General features: G+C 46.3%; 2 protein-coding genes across 13 annotated transcripts in view; one reads left to right on the forward strand and one right to left on the reverse strand.

Annotated features, from left to right (window-relative positions):
* The window catches only part of KCNIP1 (potassium voltage-gated channel interacting protein 1), a 403546-nt gene that overhangs the window by 338715 nt on the left and 46102 nt on the right, over positions 1–18729 (forward strand). Inside the window, exon 1 of one of the 10 annotated variants that reach the window (XM_062629216.1) lies at positions 6034–6277. The exons of the other annotated variants lie outside the window; for them this stretch is intronic. Within the exon in view, the coding sequence (XP_062485200.1) occupies positions 6169–6277 (109 nt within the window). The 5' untranslated portion in view covers positions 6034–6168. Of the gene's footprint in view, positions 1–6033; positions 6278–18729 lie in introns of those variants that run through there. 10 annotated transcript variants of the gene reach the window in all.
* On the reverse strand, positions 11381–14472 carry LOC134169011 (acrosin-like). Of its 3 annotated transcripts, none has more exons than XM_062629214.1 (5): positions 14366–14472; positions 13866–14066; positions 13291–13448; positions 12888–13033; positions 11381–12416 (listed from the first exon to the last, which is right to left on the reverse strand). In XM_062629214.1, exons 1-5 carry the CDS (start codon positions 14434–14436, stop codon positions 12006–12008), a joined length of 987 nt encoding a protein of 328 aa, XP_062485198.1. In that variant the 5' UTR covers positions 14437–14472; the 3' UTR covers positions 11381–12005. The 3 variants fall into 3 exon arrangements, with proteins under 3 accessions (XP_062485198.1, XP_062485197.1, XP_062485199.1); XM_062629213.1 differs by having other exon boundaries at positions 13291–13556; XM_062629215.1 differs by lacking the exon at positions 13866–14066 and having other exon boundaries at positions 13291–13556.

The following is an 18729-nucleotide window of genomic DNA, read 5'->3' on the forward strand; positions in this document are numbered from 1 at the left end:
GTAAGCCAGAAATGGCCTGTCACATCTGTCTTCTGATCATTGTGGGTTCCTCCTTGCTGCCACCAGTTACATGCGCTTGCTGATGTCAAGAGTGCTCACCTCTGAGTCTGGGTTCCAGGGGAAATGCCCACCCTGAGGTGGGGCTCAGCACAAGTTGGCTGCATGGACTGCTGCAGTGGCATTGTCCCTGCTTGGGGAATGAACCTCCAGTATAATTGAAACACCAGGGTTTATGGTTTTGTGCAGTTTCAGATTGTGCCTGGCCTCTTCCTAGTCCCTGCCAGATCTGTCTGCATGTGACAGTGTTCCTCATTTCACTTGAAATGCCCTCTTGTGCTGTTTCTTTTAACTTTTTACTTCCTATTCTCCTCGCAGCACGTGTCCTCCTTGACTTTCATTGTTTATAAAGTAGGACAATGACAAAACCCTGCAGCCTTTCCGGATCTCCCTTCCTGGTGCAGCTGAGGTCACTAAGCAGTCGCTAGCATTTCCTTCAGACTAAACAGCAGCGCTGAAAAGAGGGCAAGCTCAGTGTGGAGTAGTTCCTTGGGTCTGTCCTGAGAGCAGCCATTGCACTTTTGAAGTCTGATGGAGATCTGGAGGAGGCTGCTGGTCTGGGGTTTGTGCAACTATGTTGGTTTACAGATAAAAGTGTAAAGAAATGGGTGAAAAGCAGAGTAAATAGAAGGAAAAAAGTGCAATAGAGCCTGAATTCCTGTCACTGATATTTCATAGTTGGGAGAGGTTCTTATTTACCCTTTCATTAATAGCCTCTACTACCCAGTAATAGCCATTACTAGTACCCATTAATAGCCTGCATACTACTCAGTTTCAGATAGCGTGTGTGTGAACTATGGGTCAGGTTAGTCCTTCAGGGTTACATGGTTTCTTTAGTAGTTGCTGGTCTTCTGGTTTGAAGCTTGCCAGGAGGTTCACTTTAACTTTGGGGTCCATCACTAACACTCACCAGCTTCTGCCATCATGAGGTCCAGAGTGACGCAAAGGCCTCCAGCCAGCAGTCTGTGGGAACTTGAAAGGAGGATGTGCTTTTCTGTACCCCCAGCTGGCCTGGAAGAAGTCAGCCATGATGTGCTGGATTTCTGGAATCTTCCCAAGAGATTCCTCCATTTTTCAGGGTTGGTGATGGGAGTTGTGTTCATAGGCACATCGGAAGCTGGGAATCGCTAGCTCAAGACCATCCTCTTCAGGGGCAAATGGGGTTTTCCCAGTCCTGCTTTGCTGGTTGTGTCCTTAGGTCTACCAACATCCTATCATTGCCAGCAAGCCTGAAGATGTTGGTAGGACAAAGACAGTAATTCCTTTACATGAGTCAGGAAATCTGAACTAGGGGAGTCATTTTTGATGGAATTATAGCTGGCTTTGTTATAGCAGAACACTTTATGTTATGTCAGGATAAAGGTTCATCTGCCAGTTACCTCCCTGCAGCTACACAGTGAGGAAGGGGCAGGATGAGGAACCGAGCTCTATATTCCCAGCTCACTTTGCAGCACAGGAAAAGAATCCAAATTCCTGTATTATCCAAACCAGCTAATGAGACATTTGTGCTTCACCTCTCATTACAGACAATGTATCTCTAGTGACAAGAACAATAACTGGTAATTAGCCAGGACTTTCAAAGCTCCTCCTAGCTGGTGAATAACTGCCAGGAAACCCACATGGAATACGAAGCTAGATTAATTTGCAGCAGACAGGTCAGGGTGGAATTGTATTGGTGCAAGTAGGAAGGGGCCCAAGTTCATTGTCCCCAAATGGTGGTTAGTTCAGCTCGAGGTTACCTGTACTTTAGACAGGGTCCTAAACCATCACTTATTTAAATAACCAGATTTGCTCATTTATTCCCAGTGTTATTTTATGTTAACAGTACTCAGCAGTTAGCAATCAATGGGTTTTTTCTCCACACCATCTGCAGAGGGCACAAATTACTTCGGGCTGGTCAGATCCAGAGAAATCTGAGAAACACCAAAGGAGTTTAATCCCCTGTGGTGAGCAGGGCAGATGAATGATTATTGCCCAAGGCAAGCTGAACACAAGCTGCAATTTAAGCCATTAGTATCATTGCTTGAGACTAGGCAAGTCATGAGAAAGACCTTGTTTTCATTGTGGGTTGTTCCTCTTAAAATCAAAGCAGCAATAAAACCCACTAACTTTGTGCATGCACAAAAGAAATCATATCGGATAAGTATGTGTGCAACAGTAATACCATACTTTTGGTCCTGTAGCCACCTGTAAATGATCTCATTGTGCCATTTCCAAAGTACAACAGAAATGGAAGGGCTTCGGAGGTCTGCAATGTGAATAGATTTACAGACAACAGCTGTGTGAGAAGACTGTTCCTGATTGCTAAGTATCAGAAGATCCATAAGCAGAGGTATTCTAGAGATGCTTGAACTAACGAACTATACAAGAAGCATCAATCAGGTGTTCCTGTTTATCATAACACAAGAGCAAAGGAATATTCAATCAAAATGACAAAAATTGAATATTTAGGGGTTTGTACCAAGCTAGTCATAGCGTACTGCTGACGTGTTCTTAAAGCTGTGTGGGTAAAGAGAACATGTTATGCTGCGTTTGTTCTAAAACAAAGTGAGGAGACAAACCTCTTGTGAAAGCACAAAGTCTTCCAAATACCTTGGTCACTGGCAGAGGCTCCTGCTGTGGGGAATAGTTTTTTTCTATTTTGCTGTGATTTTCACACCTTTATGTGATGTGTTTCCCCCCCTTCTTCCCAATTATAGATTACATAAATCATTTATATGATTCATCATAGCAATTCTTTTATTACCGCAGATCCTTTTCATTACATGTTATTTTGATGGATCTTTATAAAGTTCCTACTTATGTTCCCAGAGGGCACCCATTGTGCATACCCAGCAGAAACCTTTTCACAGCTAATTGAGGCATTCAGCCGCCTTTGCTGCATGTGAGACGTGTACCCAAGACATGAGCAAGAACATCTATCTCTCTTAGCAAGACATACGGTATTTTAAACGTCTGGCTTTTTCCATTCCTCTTTTTTTTTAGGATTTGACAAGAATAAAGCTTACTGCTCCACTGGTGAGCTTAACCTTGTCTGTATATAAATAGGAAAATGTACTCCAGTTGCTGTTCTACAAAATCTAGTGTGCAGCGGCTATGGTGGAAACCCAAGCACTCTAGTTTGTGCTCTTTATTTTATGTGTGATTGTACTTGAAAGCATTCAGTCCCTTGAGCTGACCTCTCTGAGGATAACAGTGTGTATTTTGCAGCAGATTTAGGAATGTTGGGGAAGCATTGATCCAAAAGCTGCTGCAGATCTGCAGAATGGTTTTCAGGCTGTAGAATACTTAGCTAAAAAAGATCTGAAAAGTAAAAATCCCACTCTTCTTATTTGGCATTGGTTTGGGGTTCTTATTGCTCCAGGAGTGACTCAAATAAAATGGCTAAGAAGCTCTTGACTAATAGTTGTGCCTCTTGTTAAGGGTTGATGGTTCTGTTTCTCTATTGGAGAGCTAAACTGGGCTTTGGTTTCAAGCACAGAACCCGTTTCTTTCATTAGCTCAATATTACAGAAAAGGAGTGTTCCCGTACCTCAGGAGCTGAGCTGGGACATCAGAGAGGAAAGATACTATCTTTTACTTAAATGAGTCTTTATAGTGGGCAAAACATAGCTCAGGATTTGGGTCCATAGGATTTGCCTCCCATAAAGCAGCTGTAGTCAACCCTTTAGTCACTCCTGATGATTTGAATCATAGAATAGTTAGGGCTGGAAAGGACCTTAAGATCATCCAGTTCCAACCCCCCTGCCATGGGCAGGGACATGTTTAAATAAAAGTAGAAAGCTGATTTGTTTTAACCATGGTAGGTCAGTATGTGGCTTCCAAGCTGCATGGGTGGAGGGATCTGGTGCTTTGCCTCTCAGGCAACACTTTCCGTGAAACATTAGCATGACTTGACATCAATGTATCCCTAACATAAGGAATTCTGGTTCTCGAGGCAGTAACAAGCAGGTAAAGCATGAGCTGCATTACTGTTTTGGGAAATGAGGGAGAAGCAACAGCGTTCAGGAAGATCCTCTGGGTCTAAGGCAGTCCCAAACTAGCCTGAAGGTCCTAAGGGGGAAAAATTCTCCTTCAGTATTCCCTCCAAGCCTGTTTAAAAACTGAGTCAAAACCTCATGATTTGGCTTTGACCCTGTCTGATGTATTCTGAGCTGCTGGGATGCATGAGGTCTTCCTGCAGTGAGGATTCTGGGGACCAAACCAGCGTGTTCTTTTGCAGTTGCTTGTATCAGGAACACCTAAAGAATTGCACTGTTAGACTTGGAGTAAACTGAAGTAACACAAATAGTGGAACTACCAGTTTTTCATGCCCTTCCCCATCCCTCTTGCTAAAGCGCTGCTGCAAGGCTTTAGAAGATGTAGAGGTGGGACATTATAGTTGGAGAACTGTAGAACTGCAGGAAACAGGATGGGCAATAGAAATAGGACGTGATGGAATAAGGAATTATCTAAACATTTTAGGGTCTATTTATCATGTTTCTCCTTCATGATCTTTTCTACTTGTCCAGGAGAGATTTGTCAGTGCAGCAATTTTAGTTCCTTGATGGTTTTATAGCTGAATGTGTTCATCTGGGAAATAAGAACCATAATGTGGCATCATAGGCAGGCAGTCATACAGCCAGGGCAATGAAAACCTAATGTGGCAGGATAGAGTACCAAAACCAGTCCTTTGGTCTAAAGAACTCATCAGCACAAAGAAGTGGCTTTGATGTCACTCCTTTGAGCTCTGGGTAGGTAGATGCTAATGACAGAGAACACCAGTAGCACATTTACAAGTGTGATCTCTTCCTTGGCCACCTGCATACAGAAGCTCAGTTCAGGTGTGTCTTACTTGTTGACTTGATACGCTACCAACTTGGCTTTCATATGAACATCCCTAAGCAATTCAAGCACATTACTTAATGTGATGCACACAGCCCCTCTGAGGTTCTGCTCCTGATGTTAACTGCTGGGCAGTAGTTTAAGGGAGCTTCAGAAGAGATTCTGAGAGCAGAGTGTGGGTGAAAGCCAGCTTGCCCTGCTCAGCTGGGGCTACTGCTTGCCTCAGGTGTGGAAGCAGTATGGGGAAAAGGACTGCCTCTGAGTCCTGTAAAATAACAGGCACTGGTTCTCTCTCTTCTGAACATCCCACATGGGTAAGCCAGCATCTTCCACTAACAGCATGCTTGAAAAATACAGCCCTTACTGGTCTTGTGATCTTACATCTGCCATTCTGATAACACGCTCAACCTGCCAAGTGTTCACTCATCTGTGGTGATAATGGAGAAATACATAACTGACTTAACTGGAGAGCAGCCCCCAGTGCTACCCCATGCCAGCAGCCTGGTGAGATACTGAAAGATGAACAAGTGCAAGCGCATCTGTCTGCCTTAGCTGCCTGCAAAGGATGCTTGTTCCAGCCAGCACTTGTTCACCCTGATGTCTGAGTATGTGATAAATGCCAATCAAATACGCTCTTTGCTGTCCAGCAGCTAACCCAGAGGAACAGAGTTTGGAGCTGCTGCTTACAAACAGAATTGCTGTGTAGATCCTGTGCTTTATGTGGGTATAGACATGTATGTGGGAAGTGTGTTTATGAATATCCCACCATCTCGGGGGTGGGAGACTGTAGGAGTGGAAATTAAGACAGGGAAAGACCTTTTCTTTTCCCCCTTACGATATGCTATATTCCCTTATGCAGCACAGAAGAGGCATTGACAAAAGCATCTGCATTGGCAGAACTGCTGAGAAAATCCCCAAAGCAAAAGTTGACTGGTATCACAGATGCTTAAATAAAGAAAAGGCAGAGCTGTGCAATGTTGCTGAGGTTGGTAGCACAGGGCTAAGTCGTTCAGGGGCACAGCGAAATCTTGAGAGAATTACCAACAAGTGACAAAAACTACACCCAGAGGTTATGGTTAAATGCAGAAAGTGCTTGCGTGCTAAAGACAAGAGAAAAAGCAAGCGAGGGAGGTAGAGAGGGTGAGAAGCGGAATGTGAGAGTGAGGAGGGGAGAGGGAAATGCAGTGTACACTGAGCTGAGCAGCAGGGAGAAAAGCTTCAAACAGGATTTCTCAGCTTTAGATGTTTGCAGGCACACCAGTAGGTATCCGCATGGTGCCTTAAAGGATGTGGACGAAAGGCGAGTCGGAGGGGCTCCAGACTTTGGGGATTGTGGTGGTGGTGTGCTCCTCTCTCAAACTTTTGCACTACCTTGGGCTCATTGACTTGTCAGATGGTAAGAGAACTTCCAAGTTTTCCTGCTCCTGTTTACTTCTGTTTAAATCCGTTTTGGGAAAGCCACTGCAGGCAGCAGACAGGCTGTGGGAAGGAAAGCATTGTCTGCCAGTGCACTGGTGTTCAGTATTGTCTTTGTCTGTATTAAGAATCATTCAGGCTGCAAAGAGGGAATTATGCTTTATGCTTTACTGAGGACTTTTGTTTGCTTTTAGTATGTCATCTTCGAGAGAATCTGAAGCTGTGATTATTTTTGTTTTGTGCGTTATTTTACCAACTTTTCTTGATTTTTCTTGGTGTTACTTCATTTTGTTTCCTGCAAATAAATTAGTGCCAACCTAGGAAAAGGCAAGTCTCTCTTGGGGTAGTGGAAGCACAGCTGATAATTCCGTGCATGATTTCAGATGGCTACCTAAAAGAGTCGTGACTTTTGCAGATTTAAGACGTGATGGAATGCATGTGAACAAACCAAAACTTCTCTGTATTTGCTATTGCAGATGCTTCAGCAAAACAACCTAGACAGAAATATCCCTGTTTTCACTTATTGAACTGGAAGATTTGATCTCTCTTCATCTTACCGATGTAATGAACTTTGTTTTTCCCTAAAGGTTTTCCTGGCTGAGTGAAGCATGTGTGTGTTAACAGTCAAGTGAGCTTCGGGGATGGTATTATTTATTCTATTTATACAGAATAATTTTAATATATATATATAGGGATGTAGGTGCCATTGAATTTTGAAAGAAAATAAATTTTTGATGAAACAAATTGTTTTAAAACAGAGACCCCCAAGTCACTGAGCGTATTTTTGCTTTGATCACTGTGCCCGTTTATCTAGCAAAGGAAATAGCAGTGATAAAATATTAGCATGAAGTCCCACATTACTTTATTCAGATGCTATCTTTAAAATAGGAGCTAGTGAGGGCTGTTGAAAGATTGAATAAAAGTCAAGGAAATTTAGATATGAAATATGTTTTGCTGGATAATATTAAAAGCAAGAAAAGCAGATGAGGTTTTAAGCTTGCTACTATAAAATCAGTGCTGTTGTGTAATCCTGGAAATCCTCCTGCAGGATTGGGAACAAATAGGAAAAATTTCCTAAATAAGAGTTATGTAGTTTGAGAAGATGGAAATTGTCATGGATTTGTCATGACATGAATGTTGATATTCCTTATTACAAACTGAATGCCGTGGGAGCTGTAAGCTTACTCTCAGGATGTCACCGAGGTTCTGTTATATAATTAAAAAGAAATTAAGATCTGACAATGACAATTGATTTCATAAATGGCAACAGAAATGCTCACCTGAAATACAAGCTGTCAAGTGCTGAGGCAATGGCATTGCTGCCTGTTTCGCTGCAAGAACATTTCTATGCCTTCTTTCCAGACCTACTGACTCTAATTCCAGTGTCTGCTCTATCCAAAGCATTCTCTTTCCCAGAAGTGTCTCCCCAGTGTTTCCCCGGCAAAGTTAAATGTGTGCCAGGTGAGGAAGTCATCTGTTCGAAGATGACGAGCAGAAGTGAACAAATAGCCCCAGCTTGTACTCACCTGCAGGTTGCAGACGGCAGTCAATAATCACTCGATCCATACAAGCGCAGAAGAGTACAGCTTCTTTTAAGTCTTAAGGGAATCCTACCAAATTACCGATAGCCATAGCTCCTATTTGCTGATGGATTACCTGACAGTGTGTAGGGTTCACTTAATAAACCTTTTTAGCTTTAGGTATTTTTTTCTTGGATTTCTGTTTTTTTTTCTGGCTGCAAAATGGTTCACGGGGAGACCAAGATGTATTTACTTAGTACTCATTAAATGATATAAGCTTGTGGTTTTCCCTTCTGATTCTGTATCTGTGCTAAGAATTACTTAAACGGCTGGATAGTAACATTAATGTAGTGCAGGTGATCATTCCTGTAGTGCAGTGCAGATTTCAGTCACTCCTTACAAGTGGCATTAAACTGTTTTCTTGCCTGTGCTAGGACGCAGCAATAGGAAGGGCACAGTGGGTGCTTATACTGCCACATAAATATTTCTAACGTCTTTACATTCACTAGAATATGATTGTTGCTTTCCATTCATAAGCATCTAGAAAATCCATATAGTTTCTCCTGACTGTGTAAATAACACTAAAATGAGGCATTGAAATTGCCTATAGACTTACTTCTTTTTAGAACTAAAATTATTCTGTTTCCTGTAGATGGAACAGGCTTTCTCAGCCAATGTTCCTTTGTGCTGGTTAGAGAGGAAAACAAAGATAAAGTGGAGTGCTGATTCTCCATCAGTCTAGCATAAGAAGCAACAGTTATGAGAGGGAAAGACAGTAACTGGGAAATGTGAAGGTTCAGAACTTGCTGCAGCTGAGCTCACGTGAGCCCAGTTCCACCTTCCCTCACAGCTGTGTTCCAGAGGTGAGGTCCCATCCTCGCTGTCAGCTATTTCGGGGCTTTGACTGGGAACAACCGACACCACAGCCATTAGGGGCAGCTTTCATCCCTGAGCACAACCTAAACCTGTTGAGCATTTTGAATACAATATTAAACCAATAGGTTATTTTTCCTACTTTGTTTTGTCCACCTGGAATGCAGCTGGGACAAGTCTCTGTGAAATGGTGCCCTGAAAGTCAGCCGAGCAGGAGAGCTGCAGTAAGATCAGACCTTTGCCAGCTGCACTGTTTGTGTTTTCCAAATTCTGTATGAAAATGTCCCCATTTTGCAACCCAGGGAAGGGTACTGGCTAGATACATTTAACAGGCAAAATTTGCTAAACCAGAGGAAGTTCTGCAAAGCACAGGGCAGGTTTTGGTGACACCGGTAGACACAGGATGTTGGTGACTCTTTGCTTTATCCCACTGTGCTGTCTATTGGGGTCCATGCTTGCGGGCTGTGTCCTTGCTGCCATTCTGTGCTGCGACAGAGCTCCTGCACTCCCCTAGGGTTAGTTCCCAGCTCCTATAGAGCAGCTCATGACCACATCCATAGGTGGGCTAAGAGCTGAAAATGGGTTTTCTTTAGTGCAACCGTGTATCCACAAACAATTATGTTTTACATGTTTGGGGAAACATCTGGGGAAACCTTATATTAACTTGTGGTTAGAGACCAAAAGCCTCTGTCAAGTGAGAGTAAATTCTGGCTGTGCGTTTGCTTTATGAGTTTGGCTTTAACCCAGCTTCTTTGCAAAACATCCATCCATCCATCCTACAGGTACCTCTGAAGCACACATAAATCATAATTCTTCTAGTCAGAGGGATCCAGGGCAAATATGAACTGTGCTTTTGGACTAGTTCAATATTGATTCAGTAATACATATGGCAGGGTGCAACCCCCTCAAAATAAGTAGAGTTAAAATATACCATCAAGTATAATGTCAGGGATTTAGCTTTTTAATACAGGAAAGCCTTCATTCCTTAGCTGAAGTCACTTATATTGGCACAGATTAGAAGCAGGTGCTCAAATATTTTTGACTGAATAAGTAAATGTACAAATTGGCTATCTCAGATGCTCCTGAGGTTGTTACTACACGTGTCTCATGCAACGGTATGCCAGAAATACACTGCCAAGGGGTAGATTTCAGGTGCCACTGGAACAATTTTGATAAAATTGCCAATGGAGATAGAGCTTAAAGGCAGTTCCCTTCACTAGAATAAGTGCTTCAGGGCTTTCCAGTGCACCCCTTTTCATGTGGTGTGTCGAGTACATGATGTTAGAGAGAGAGAGGAAACAGACGTTTGCTGTTGTACCAAGTAACCCTTAAGGTAACCCAGACCTCAGAGTGAGAGGCTTGTTCTTCATAATGCTTTACCTGGGAGCAGCTGAGTTGAAAGCAAAACTAGCTGAAGCAGGGATTTTGCCTGAGTTCTGATCCAAAGTAACCACAAAGAGGGAGGATTTATGATCTGGTAACTGATCACCTTAAATAGCCTTTGGTACTGTTGCAAATTCTGAGGCTGGGAATAGCCAAAGGCAAATCACACCTGATATTGCTTTGATTCATGAGGAACTGCATGGCCTTAAGTAATAGTACCTAAAGGTTAAAGCCTCTGAAGGAGAGAGCAGTTCTGCACAAGGGGCTCCCACAAAGGTATTTATTGCCCAGCTGCTACAGATGCTAGCTGGCCTGCAGTGAAAAGTGTGCTCTGTCTGGTTCTCATAATTTGATAAGGCATTGATTAATCCAAATGTGGAATAGGGATATTCGTACATAAAAGCTTTTGTGAGAGCATGTTCCTTCCTCTTGTTCCTTCCAAGATTCAGACTGGAACTTCAAACCCACTTTAAAGAGAGGGAAGGAGGAGAGAGATTTGAGCAGGAAAGTGGAATCTCTTCTCCAGGGTATCCCCTGTGAAGGTGCTCCTGGTGCAGAGGCTGTGTTAGAGCTGAATCAACACATTTCATTATGTCTTCCCAGCGACTGCTGTTCAGTTATTCCAACACTTGTACAGATTTCTCCATCTGAAGCCCAAATCGCCTGCTCTCTTCCTGCCACCCCAGGCTGTTCAGAGGCAGAGCTGGAGTAACCTCAGCCCCCATGAAGCAGCTTGAGCAGCTGCATGTGGGGTCAGTGCTGGGAGGCACTGCTGCAGTGCCCCAGAGGTGTCAGTGCTGGCGGAGGCTGGAGAGGTGCACACATACAGGAGCCCTGTTCTTTGCCCCACTATGGAAATTCCTCCATTCGTTGTATTTGCTCAGTTATTTTTACCTCATAGAGAAGATTATGAGAATTGCTGTTCAGACTGAAAGGGAGCTGAATCAGTTTGGTAGATCAGTGTTTTGGGCTATGGTTCTTACTGCAGCTATTAAATCTCATAGCATCTCGACTAGATCTCCATCCATGGCAGTGTTCCAGGCCAGGTTGGACAGAGCCTTGACGTGGTTTAGTGTGAGGCGTCCCTGCCCATGGCAGGGGGTTAGAACTGGATGACCTTAAGGTTCTTTCCAAACCATTCTATGATTCTATATGATTCTATGATCTCAGGTTTTTCATGGAAATTGTTCTGAGCGAGATTATGCAATTATTTACTATGCAGCAGGAAACAGTAAGACCCTGTCTGTAAGATATGGCAGTAAAAATAAGGTTTTAGAAACCTGAACAAACACCAAACCTGTCATGGATTTTTCAGCTTCAGAATCTCACTTTATTTTATGGCCAGGGATGTATCATGGTAACGATGCGTTCCTGTGCCCATGCTTGCATAGGTGTACCCCACTTTCAAGGCTTGGCTCATTTAGACACATTGGTAACTTGCAGACAAAGTCCCACATTCCAGAGGGAAGCAGTCAGAAGGTAAATGCCTAAACTGTTCCTACTGCTCAGTCTGAACACTTGTGAGTATAGTGTTGCTTTGTGAGGATTATTCATATCCATACAGTAAATACTGCATAATCTATACCCATGGGGGGCCAGAACTAGGGGTTTACAGCCAAAATGAAGTTGGGGGTTCCTAGTTTTTGGTGGTTTGTCCTTGCTCTTCTTGCACAACCTTTAGTGTCTGGCACTCTTTCAGATGGGCAAGTTAAACCTTTTAACTAGAAGGGGTTGTTTTAGCAGCAGAGATTCTGCCTCAGCCCTCTGATCTATGGAGGGATTCAATGAGTAGCTGTAATTACTTATGGTTGTGTGTTTATCAGAGCATGTTGTACTACTCTGCTATAACAGTGAGGCTGCCTTTGAATAAGCAGGCATTGACTCAGAAGGGAATGGTCATGGTACAGCACAGTCTGCACTGCATCCTGTGTCCTACTGCTTCTCAGTGCTTTTTCCCTTTAGGGACCGCTGGAGCTCCTGCAGCAGCTTGAGGAATTGCATCATCTTCTGGCATGGAAGTGGGCAGAGCGTGAACGTGCCTGCCTGTGTTGGTGTGGGGGTCTGGGGGACTGGTGGGGTCTGGGGGGGGACTGGTGAGGTCTGAGGGCGGGGTGGTGGGGTCTGAGTAGGGGGTGAGGTGGAGACCGGCCGTGGTGTTGGGTTGGTTGCTGTTGCTGGGCGCAGTCTCATCGATGCCACCATCCAGTTGTAGAAGTGCTGGGTGGAGGTGTAAATTCCCGGCCGTTGTGCTCTCCCACAGCCTTCCCCCCAGCTGGTGACTCCCACAAGCCAGAAGAAGTCAGAATTGTTGTCTTTGCACATGAGAGGACCACCGCTGTCACCCTGAGGCGGGGGAGAGAGGATGGAACTGGCATTAGGCGGCCGCTATCGGCACTATGGCTGGTTCCTGCTCTCTCACAGCACCTGCCAGAGCTGTATTCACTGCACAGAGAGGCTCTGCTCAGGTGCTGGAGCCTGCAGAACCTTATCTGGAGGGGGTCCTGGGGCTGTAAGGTAGAGCACGCTCTCGTGTCTGCACAGTGGCCATGGGTGTGTGGAAGATGGCGTGTTCCAGGACTGGGAACTGGACCTACAGGCTGTCGGGAGCACTGGATGGGGCAGAGTGCCAGGGCCCTGGGATGGGGGGGTCACTGGGCAAGGACCTGCAGATGGGAGAAGTGATGGAAGCCCCAGCAGCAGTAGGGACAGCGAGGTGTGAGGGTGACTTTCCAGGCTGAGCACGTTGAGGCTCTGTTTGGACACTTGTGCCCGGGCTGCCTGTGCTGCTGGGGTCGACTTGTGGCACGCTCCTACCTGGCAGCTGTCAGTGCCACCCTCCGGGTAGCCAGCGCACAGGTTGTGGGTGTGGATGTCCCCTTGATACCACTCGCTGCTGTTGCAGGTGTTGACATTGATGAGGTGCACCTTGGCCTCCTGCAGGACAGTAGCTGAGCTTGCAGCTGTGGGCACAGAAGGGAATTAACACTCAGCAGCTCATGGCCAGTTCCCTTTCCCCAGTGCTTGGCTTTGCCCCTCAAGAGGCACTGGACCTGTGTTTCCCATCTGTGCTGCTCTGCACAGTGGGTCAGGCCCATCTCTCAAGGCAAACAACCCCACAGAGTGACTCTGGCTTTCACCTCTGCTCTCAGGAAGCCCAGCCCGTCTCCCCAGTGTGCTAAGCTTGCCCTCTGAACATGAGTGTTTGTTGGGAACTCACATTTTGCTTTCCTGGAACCCCAGCCACTGATGTAGCAGTCTGTCAGCTGGGACACTCGTATTGACATGTCTGGCACGCAGATAAGCTGTATGTAGTCGTTGCACTGGAGAGGCCGGTCCAGTTCCAGCAAGGCAATGTCATTCTCCTCTGTGACCTTACTGTAGTAGGGGTGAGCAATTAGCTTCCTAATCTTGCGCACCTGAGCCTCGGGGCCCAGCCGTGTCAGCCGAGTGGCCCCGAGCAGCACGAACCACATCTGGATATGCCTGGAAGGCAGATGAGAAAGGGTCACTGGGAGCAGAGCCGGGTGCCTTCCACTTCACAAGGGTGAAAGGGAAGCAGTGCTGCAGAGGGTGCGACTGTCCCTGTGTGCCTTAGGCTCAAGGAATGTCGAGTTGGAGGCTGCTAGGAAGCAACGGCTTGAACCCAGCCTTCTCCTGAGCAGTCTGTCAGCTGGGCTCTGCAGTGACCAGCCACTGGGCGTACTGCAAGGAAATGGGGTGGGAATAACGTGGTGCTGCAGACAGGGCACCTGCTAGGTTATGGGAATACCCCCGCTCCCTTGTCCTCCTTACTTGGCGTTTATGAAGCAGTGGGCTGCTGTGAGGACCCACTGTGGGCTGATGAGGGACCCTCCGCATATGTGCACGGTGCCTGCTTCTGAGGTCTGCTGGATGCTGACGATCCAGGGCCAGGCCCCTGGCAGGGCATCTCTGCCACCCACGATGCGCTGCTTGCTGTAGTAAGCAGCCATGGGCCGGCGCCCGCAGGTCGCTCTGTAAGCAGAAGCTCATTAGTGTCCTTTCCGATGCTGCTGCTGCTGGGGCTGCAGGTCAGCTCTCTCCCTTCCCCACAAGGTGCTGCATGGACAAGCAGGGCCAGGGAACCCTATGGGGCACGCGTCTGTTCATCTGCCCCGTTTCTGGTTTAGTCCTGTAGACAAGTTGTGCCAGCAGCCCCAGGTGCCCACATGGGGTTTGAGAAGCTGCGGTGTACCGCTGCGGGACAAGCAGGCTCCCTCCAGTGAACTCCGTAAGAGTTGCCAGGGTCCCTCCCAGAGCCTCGGGCCACTTACCCACAGCTGTTTTGCGTGCCATGAGCGGGCCAGCCCATGGCCAGCGGGACAAGGAGAGGGAGCAGATTCATCACTGCCGGCGGCACATGGCAGCGACAGCAACTGAGGGCTGGGCTGGTCCGCACCGCTGCCGCAGCGGCCACTGCCCGCGGCAACTGATGTCATAGGGTGCGTGGTTCCAGGCGGGCGGGGGGCAGAACCCGGGATCAGGCACTCGCCGCACACCCCTGCTGCATGCTCTGCTTGTGGGACGAGGGGTGCAGCCCTGTGCCGGCAGCAGTGCCTGGCTCCAAAACCAGGTGTGCCATCATAGGAAGTTCCCTGCTGCCACCCTGCTCTTCCCCACAAGTGTGCACCAGAGAGCATTGGTACCGCAGGCAGTGTGCCCACGTTTGGGTGGTGAAGACCCAACCCGGTTACAGCTGCAGCAGGCAGGCAATGATGTGACACACAAGTAAGCTAAGCACAGCCAAGCGGCATCCACCTTCCTGCATAAAGCACAGTGAAACGCAGATGCGGAACAGTCCACGCTGGCTACGCCAACTGCAGCAACATCCTCTGGCACGCTCTGTGCTCTTGCTGCCTAAGAGCTCTGTTGCTGTTCTGGGCCAGCTCTGTTGCTGTTCTGGGCCAGCTGTTCTGGGCAATTGTGGCACCTGCTATGCTTGGCCAAGAACATGCAGTTTTAAGCTCTGGACCGAGAAGGATGCTTCTCTCAGCCCCATTTACTAATGCCATTCTTAATGGCTTTGGTAAATCCTCATCTCATTAGTCTGCCTTCTACAGCTGTATGGTGGAGACTTGCTCACATGCAGGCAGCGTATGTTTTCTTATATTGGAAAAGCAATACTTAAAGGGAGCCAACAAGAAACCTGGAGAGGGGCTTTGGGCAAGGGCCTGTAGGGACAGGCCAAGGGGAATGCCTTTAACCTGCCAGAGGGGAGACTGAGATGAGCTCTTAGGCAGAAGCTCTTCCCTGTGAGGGTGCTGAGGCGCTGGCACAGGGTGCCCAGAGAAGCTGTGGCTGCCCCATCCCTGGCAGTGTTCAAGGCCGGGTTTGACACGGGGGCTTGGAGCAAGCTGCTCTAGTGGAAGGGGTCCCTGCCTGTGGTAGGGGGTTGGAGCTGGGTGAGCTTTAAGGTCCCTTCCAACCCAAACCAGTCTGGGACTCCGTGATTCGCTGTTTATCATAGTTGCTCCATTGATAACCTTTCTCTTGAAATAGTGATTCCACATTCATTTATGTGCATGCAGTAGTAAAGCATCCTCAGTTTCACAGCTCTGTCCAGCGTCCCCTCGTGTCTCTGTAAAGCTGCCTCACCTGTACATGTGCATAATAAGTTTTGTTTTCCTTGTAGCTTATCAACTTCCCTGTGCTCTTCATGTCACACTTTCCTTTCTGGCTTTCAGGAGCTGTGTTGGCTGGCTCTGTTCACCTGAAATGCTACCTGGTCTTTTTCACTTTGTCGTGTTAATGCCTGTCTGCTTTTTATCATGGTAATGTCCCTCTGCTTGTTATCAAGGAGTTCTAAATGTCACTGCTTTACAGAACCTGTGAGGAACGTGACACTATGCTCTTTCACTCTCTTTGCACCACAGCAATCCCATCCTTCCAGCTGAGTACTAAAACCTGCTCTATTTGCTTGCTGGAATTTCTGCATTCAAGCAAGACCAGCACAAACTGTGTATAAAATAGGTAGCATCGAAATTGCTACCTGGACCTCTTTCCCATGTACTTCCTTGAACATTTACTTTGCCTTTAGCACATGGTCTGGTCCTTGCAGCTGTTCAGTGTCTCCATACTTTGATTAGTGCCTTCCTGCTTAAGCAGTCAGGAGCTTGGGTTTATTTCATTGTTTCCTGTTAAGAGTTAGAACTAATACAAGGCTCCTTTTCTAGCTCTGTTAATGCTCGCATTATCTGCTTGTCACTCTAGAGGGAACAGTGAGGTACTCAGAAGTGGAAAGTGGCAGATGTGTGTCCTGACCCATCAGAATAAAGACCAGCAAATACCGATCTTTATTAAAAAGATTATTAAAGCTATTGCCAAAAGCTGTAACATTTTGACAGATGCAATCATATTTTCCCAATTCCCAAATGACAGTAGTGCATTTTCTATCTTTTCTGAAGGGGAGGGAGAGCACATCAATAAACTGTGGTACTGGAGAGTAGCAGCTTCTTACCGAAACGTCTGTGGTTGTTACCTACCAAATTCTTTGAGTGAAACGTAACAACTGAGTTGCTTAAAAGCATTTACTTTCCTAATTAAAGGTCAGCATCAGTGGGCGCTATATCACACAAGTACCCCATAACTTGCACAGACACAGAACTGAAAATCTGTCTGAGGCTGGTTAGATCCAAAACTAAATCTCTTATGGGAAAAGTATGTAAATGCCTCATAAAATTACAGGGAAGTAGATGTGGCACATGAAGAGGCCTCCTAGGTTGTACCTGTCCATGGCAGCATGGCAAACTCTGTACAAGTATTACTTGTCTTCAGTCCACCAGTGGGCACAGAGAACAGATGACTGCTTGATCTGTGTAAAAGCCTTTAAAGAGTTCTCTGTTCTTTCAGGTTCCTCTTTGCTAGTCTAAATCACTTTTACTTCCTCTGGTCTTTCCTTGTTTGTTTTGTGAGTTAGCCCCTGATCATTTCCACTGCTCTTACCTGAAGTATTTATTGTTAATGCACCTCTATCTTGCAGCTGTGACCTGACTGCCACTGAAGCCAGCAGAGGGGCTATTTCATGTGCCTGGCAGGGTGTATTCCTGTTTGTAAGTCTGGTGAAGTGTTTGTTGTCTTTACAGGAAACCATATTGGTCCATTTATGTTCCAATTCTGCCCCGCTGTAATGTGTAGATCAGCAGCCTGGCCAGCCCTTTGGTGTGGTTTATGCTGTTGTCAAACTTGTAGCCCTTTGTCTTTACTCAATTTCAGTTGTTACCTTCAAGCCTTTTCTCAAACTTGCAAAGGTCTCCTGCAGTCCTTTCCAACAGGATGATACCTGTTCTGTTAGATCCCCAGCTTGGTTACAAGCATATTGGCCAGGACCAGACCTACAAAAGACTTGTGTGGAGCTGTGCATCATCCCTCCTGTTGTTTTGATGCTGAGCTGCTGAGAGCTGCCTCTCAAGAGCTATGCACCCAGTTGCCATGTGCCTCGTGGAAGCCTCATAAACCATTCCTTTCCCCAGCTTCCAGAGGAGTATGGTAGGTGAGATAGGTCCAGAAGTGTTACTCACATGAAGACTTAACGTGTTCCCTGTTTCTCTCCTCCACACAAGGATGTGCTATATTGATTCAAGTTCTGTTCTACTGCAGTTTTGGCAATTCAGTAGCCCACACTTGTGAGCAGACATCATTGGTTGTTCCAGTATTTCCTGAGAAAGTGAAAGGCAAAAAAAGGATATGGCCCTGTAATCCTTCCTTCTCTTTTAGCTGTTCGCCTCTTCCAGGGCAAAGGAGAAAGTCCTGCCTTTGGTCTCCTGGTTTTCTGAAGGTAGAGAAAACATAGTGATCACAGAAACACCAGTGCTGGGAAGCTTGGAAGTAAAACAGGATGACAGTATGATGGGAGACATCCCATATACCCTGTCATGTTGGATTTTCTTTTAGAGACTGTGGCTGAGAAACTGTTCTCTTCTGCCCCTTTATGCATGGTGGAGAGAGGTGTCACCCCCCCACAGGCATCACATGGCAGTGCAGCAACAGCCCCTCCAGACCCCTGGTTTGTGCTGATTACAGCAAGATGCTAATGATGCATGAGACATGTGAAAGCAGGAGATGCTGGCTCATTCTGGCTTCCTTGGCTAGCAAACCCCCCAGCCTCTAAGTCATGTTCTTTAATTGCTGGTATAGCTCTCAGGCAACTGCATCCCTCCATGGCTTCTCAATTTTGGTCTTTGTGTTTCTGATGTAAGACTCTGAGGGTCGACACTGTCCAACCAAAATTAGTAAGGGGTAACGTCAGGACAACTGTAATACCAAGAAGATGGAAAGTGCCCCTCCTCCTCTTTCAGGTGACAAAAATACACCTGTGTTTTACAATTCCTGCCTACGTAATCAACAATGTAAGCATTCAGTCCGAGATCAATAATGTTTTGTGGGACTATTTCAGGGGTGTAATTCCGTCAGTCCTCCCTTGGGGTGTATTCTATGTGTTTCCCTTTCAGCTTCAGCAGTTCGAATTGAATAGATATGGATTTTACTTTTAGTCTGTTTGTACAAGAGTTGGTCCATGTGCCACACGGCAAGCCTTCTTCTTCAGAAAGCCTCTCAGCATCACCAGACCCTTCTTAACAGAAAGCATCGCAGAAGGAAGTATCATGTGCATAACGCTTACCTGTGACAGCACTGAGGGAGG

This window comes from Pezoporus occidentalis, unplaced genomic scaffold (genome assembly GCF_034315485.1).
Source record: "Pezoporus occidentalis ecotype Australia unplaced genomic scaffold, CSIRO_AGI_Poc_V1 ctg33, whole genome shotgun sequence".
Lineage (NCBI taxonomy): Eukaryota > Metazoa > Chordata > Aves > Psittaciformes > Psittacidae > Pezoporus > Pezoporus occidentalis.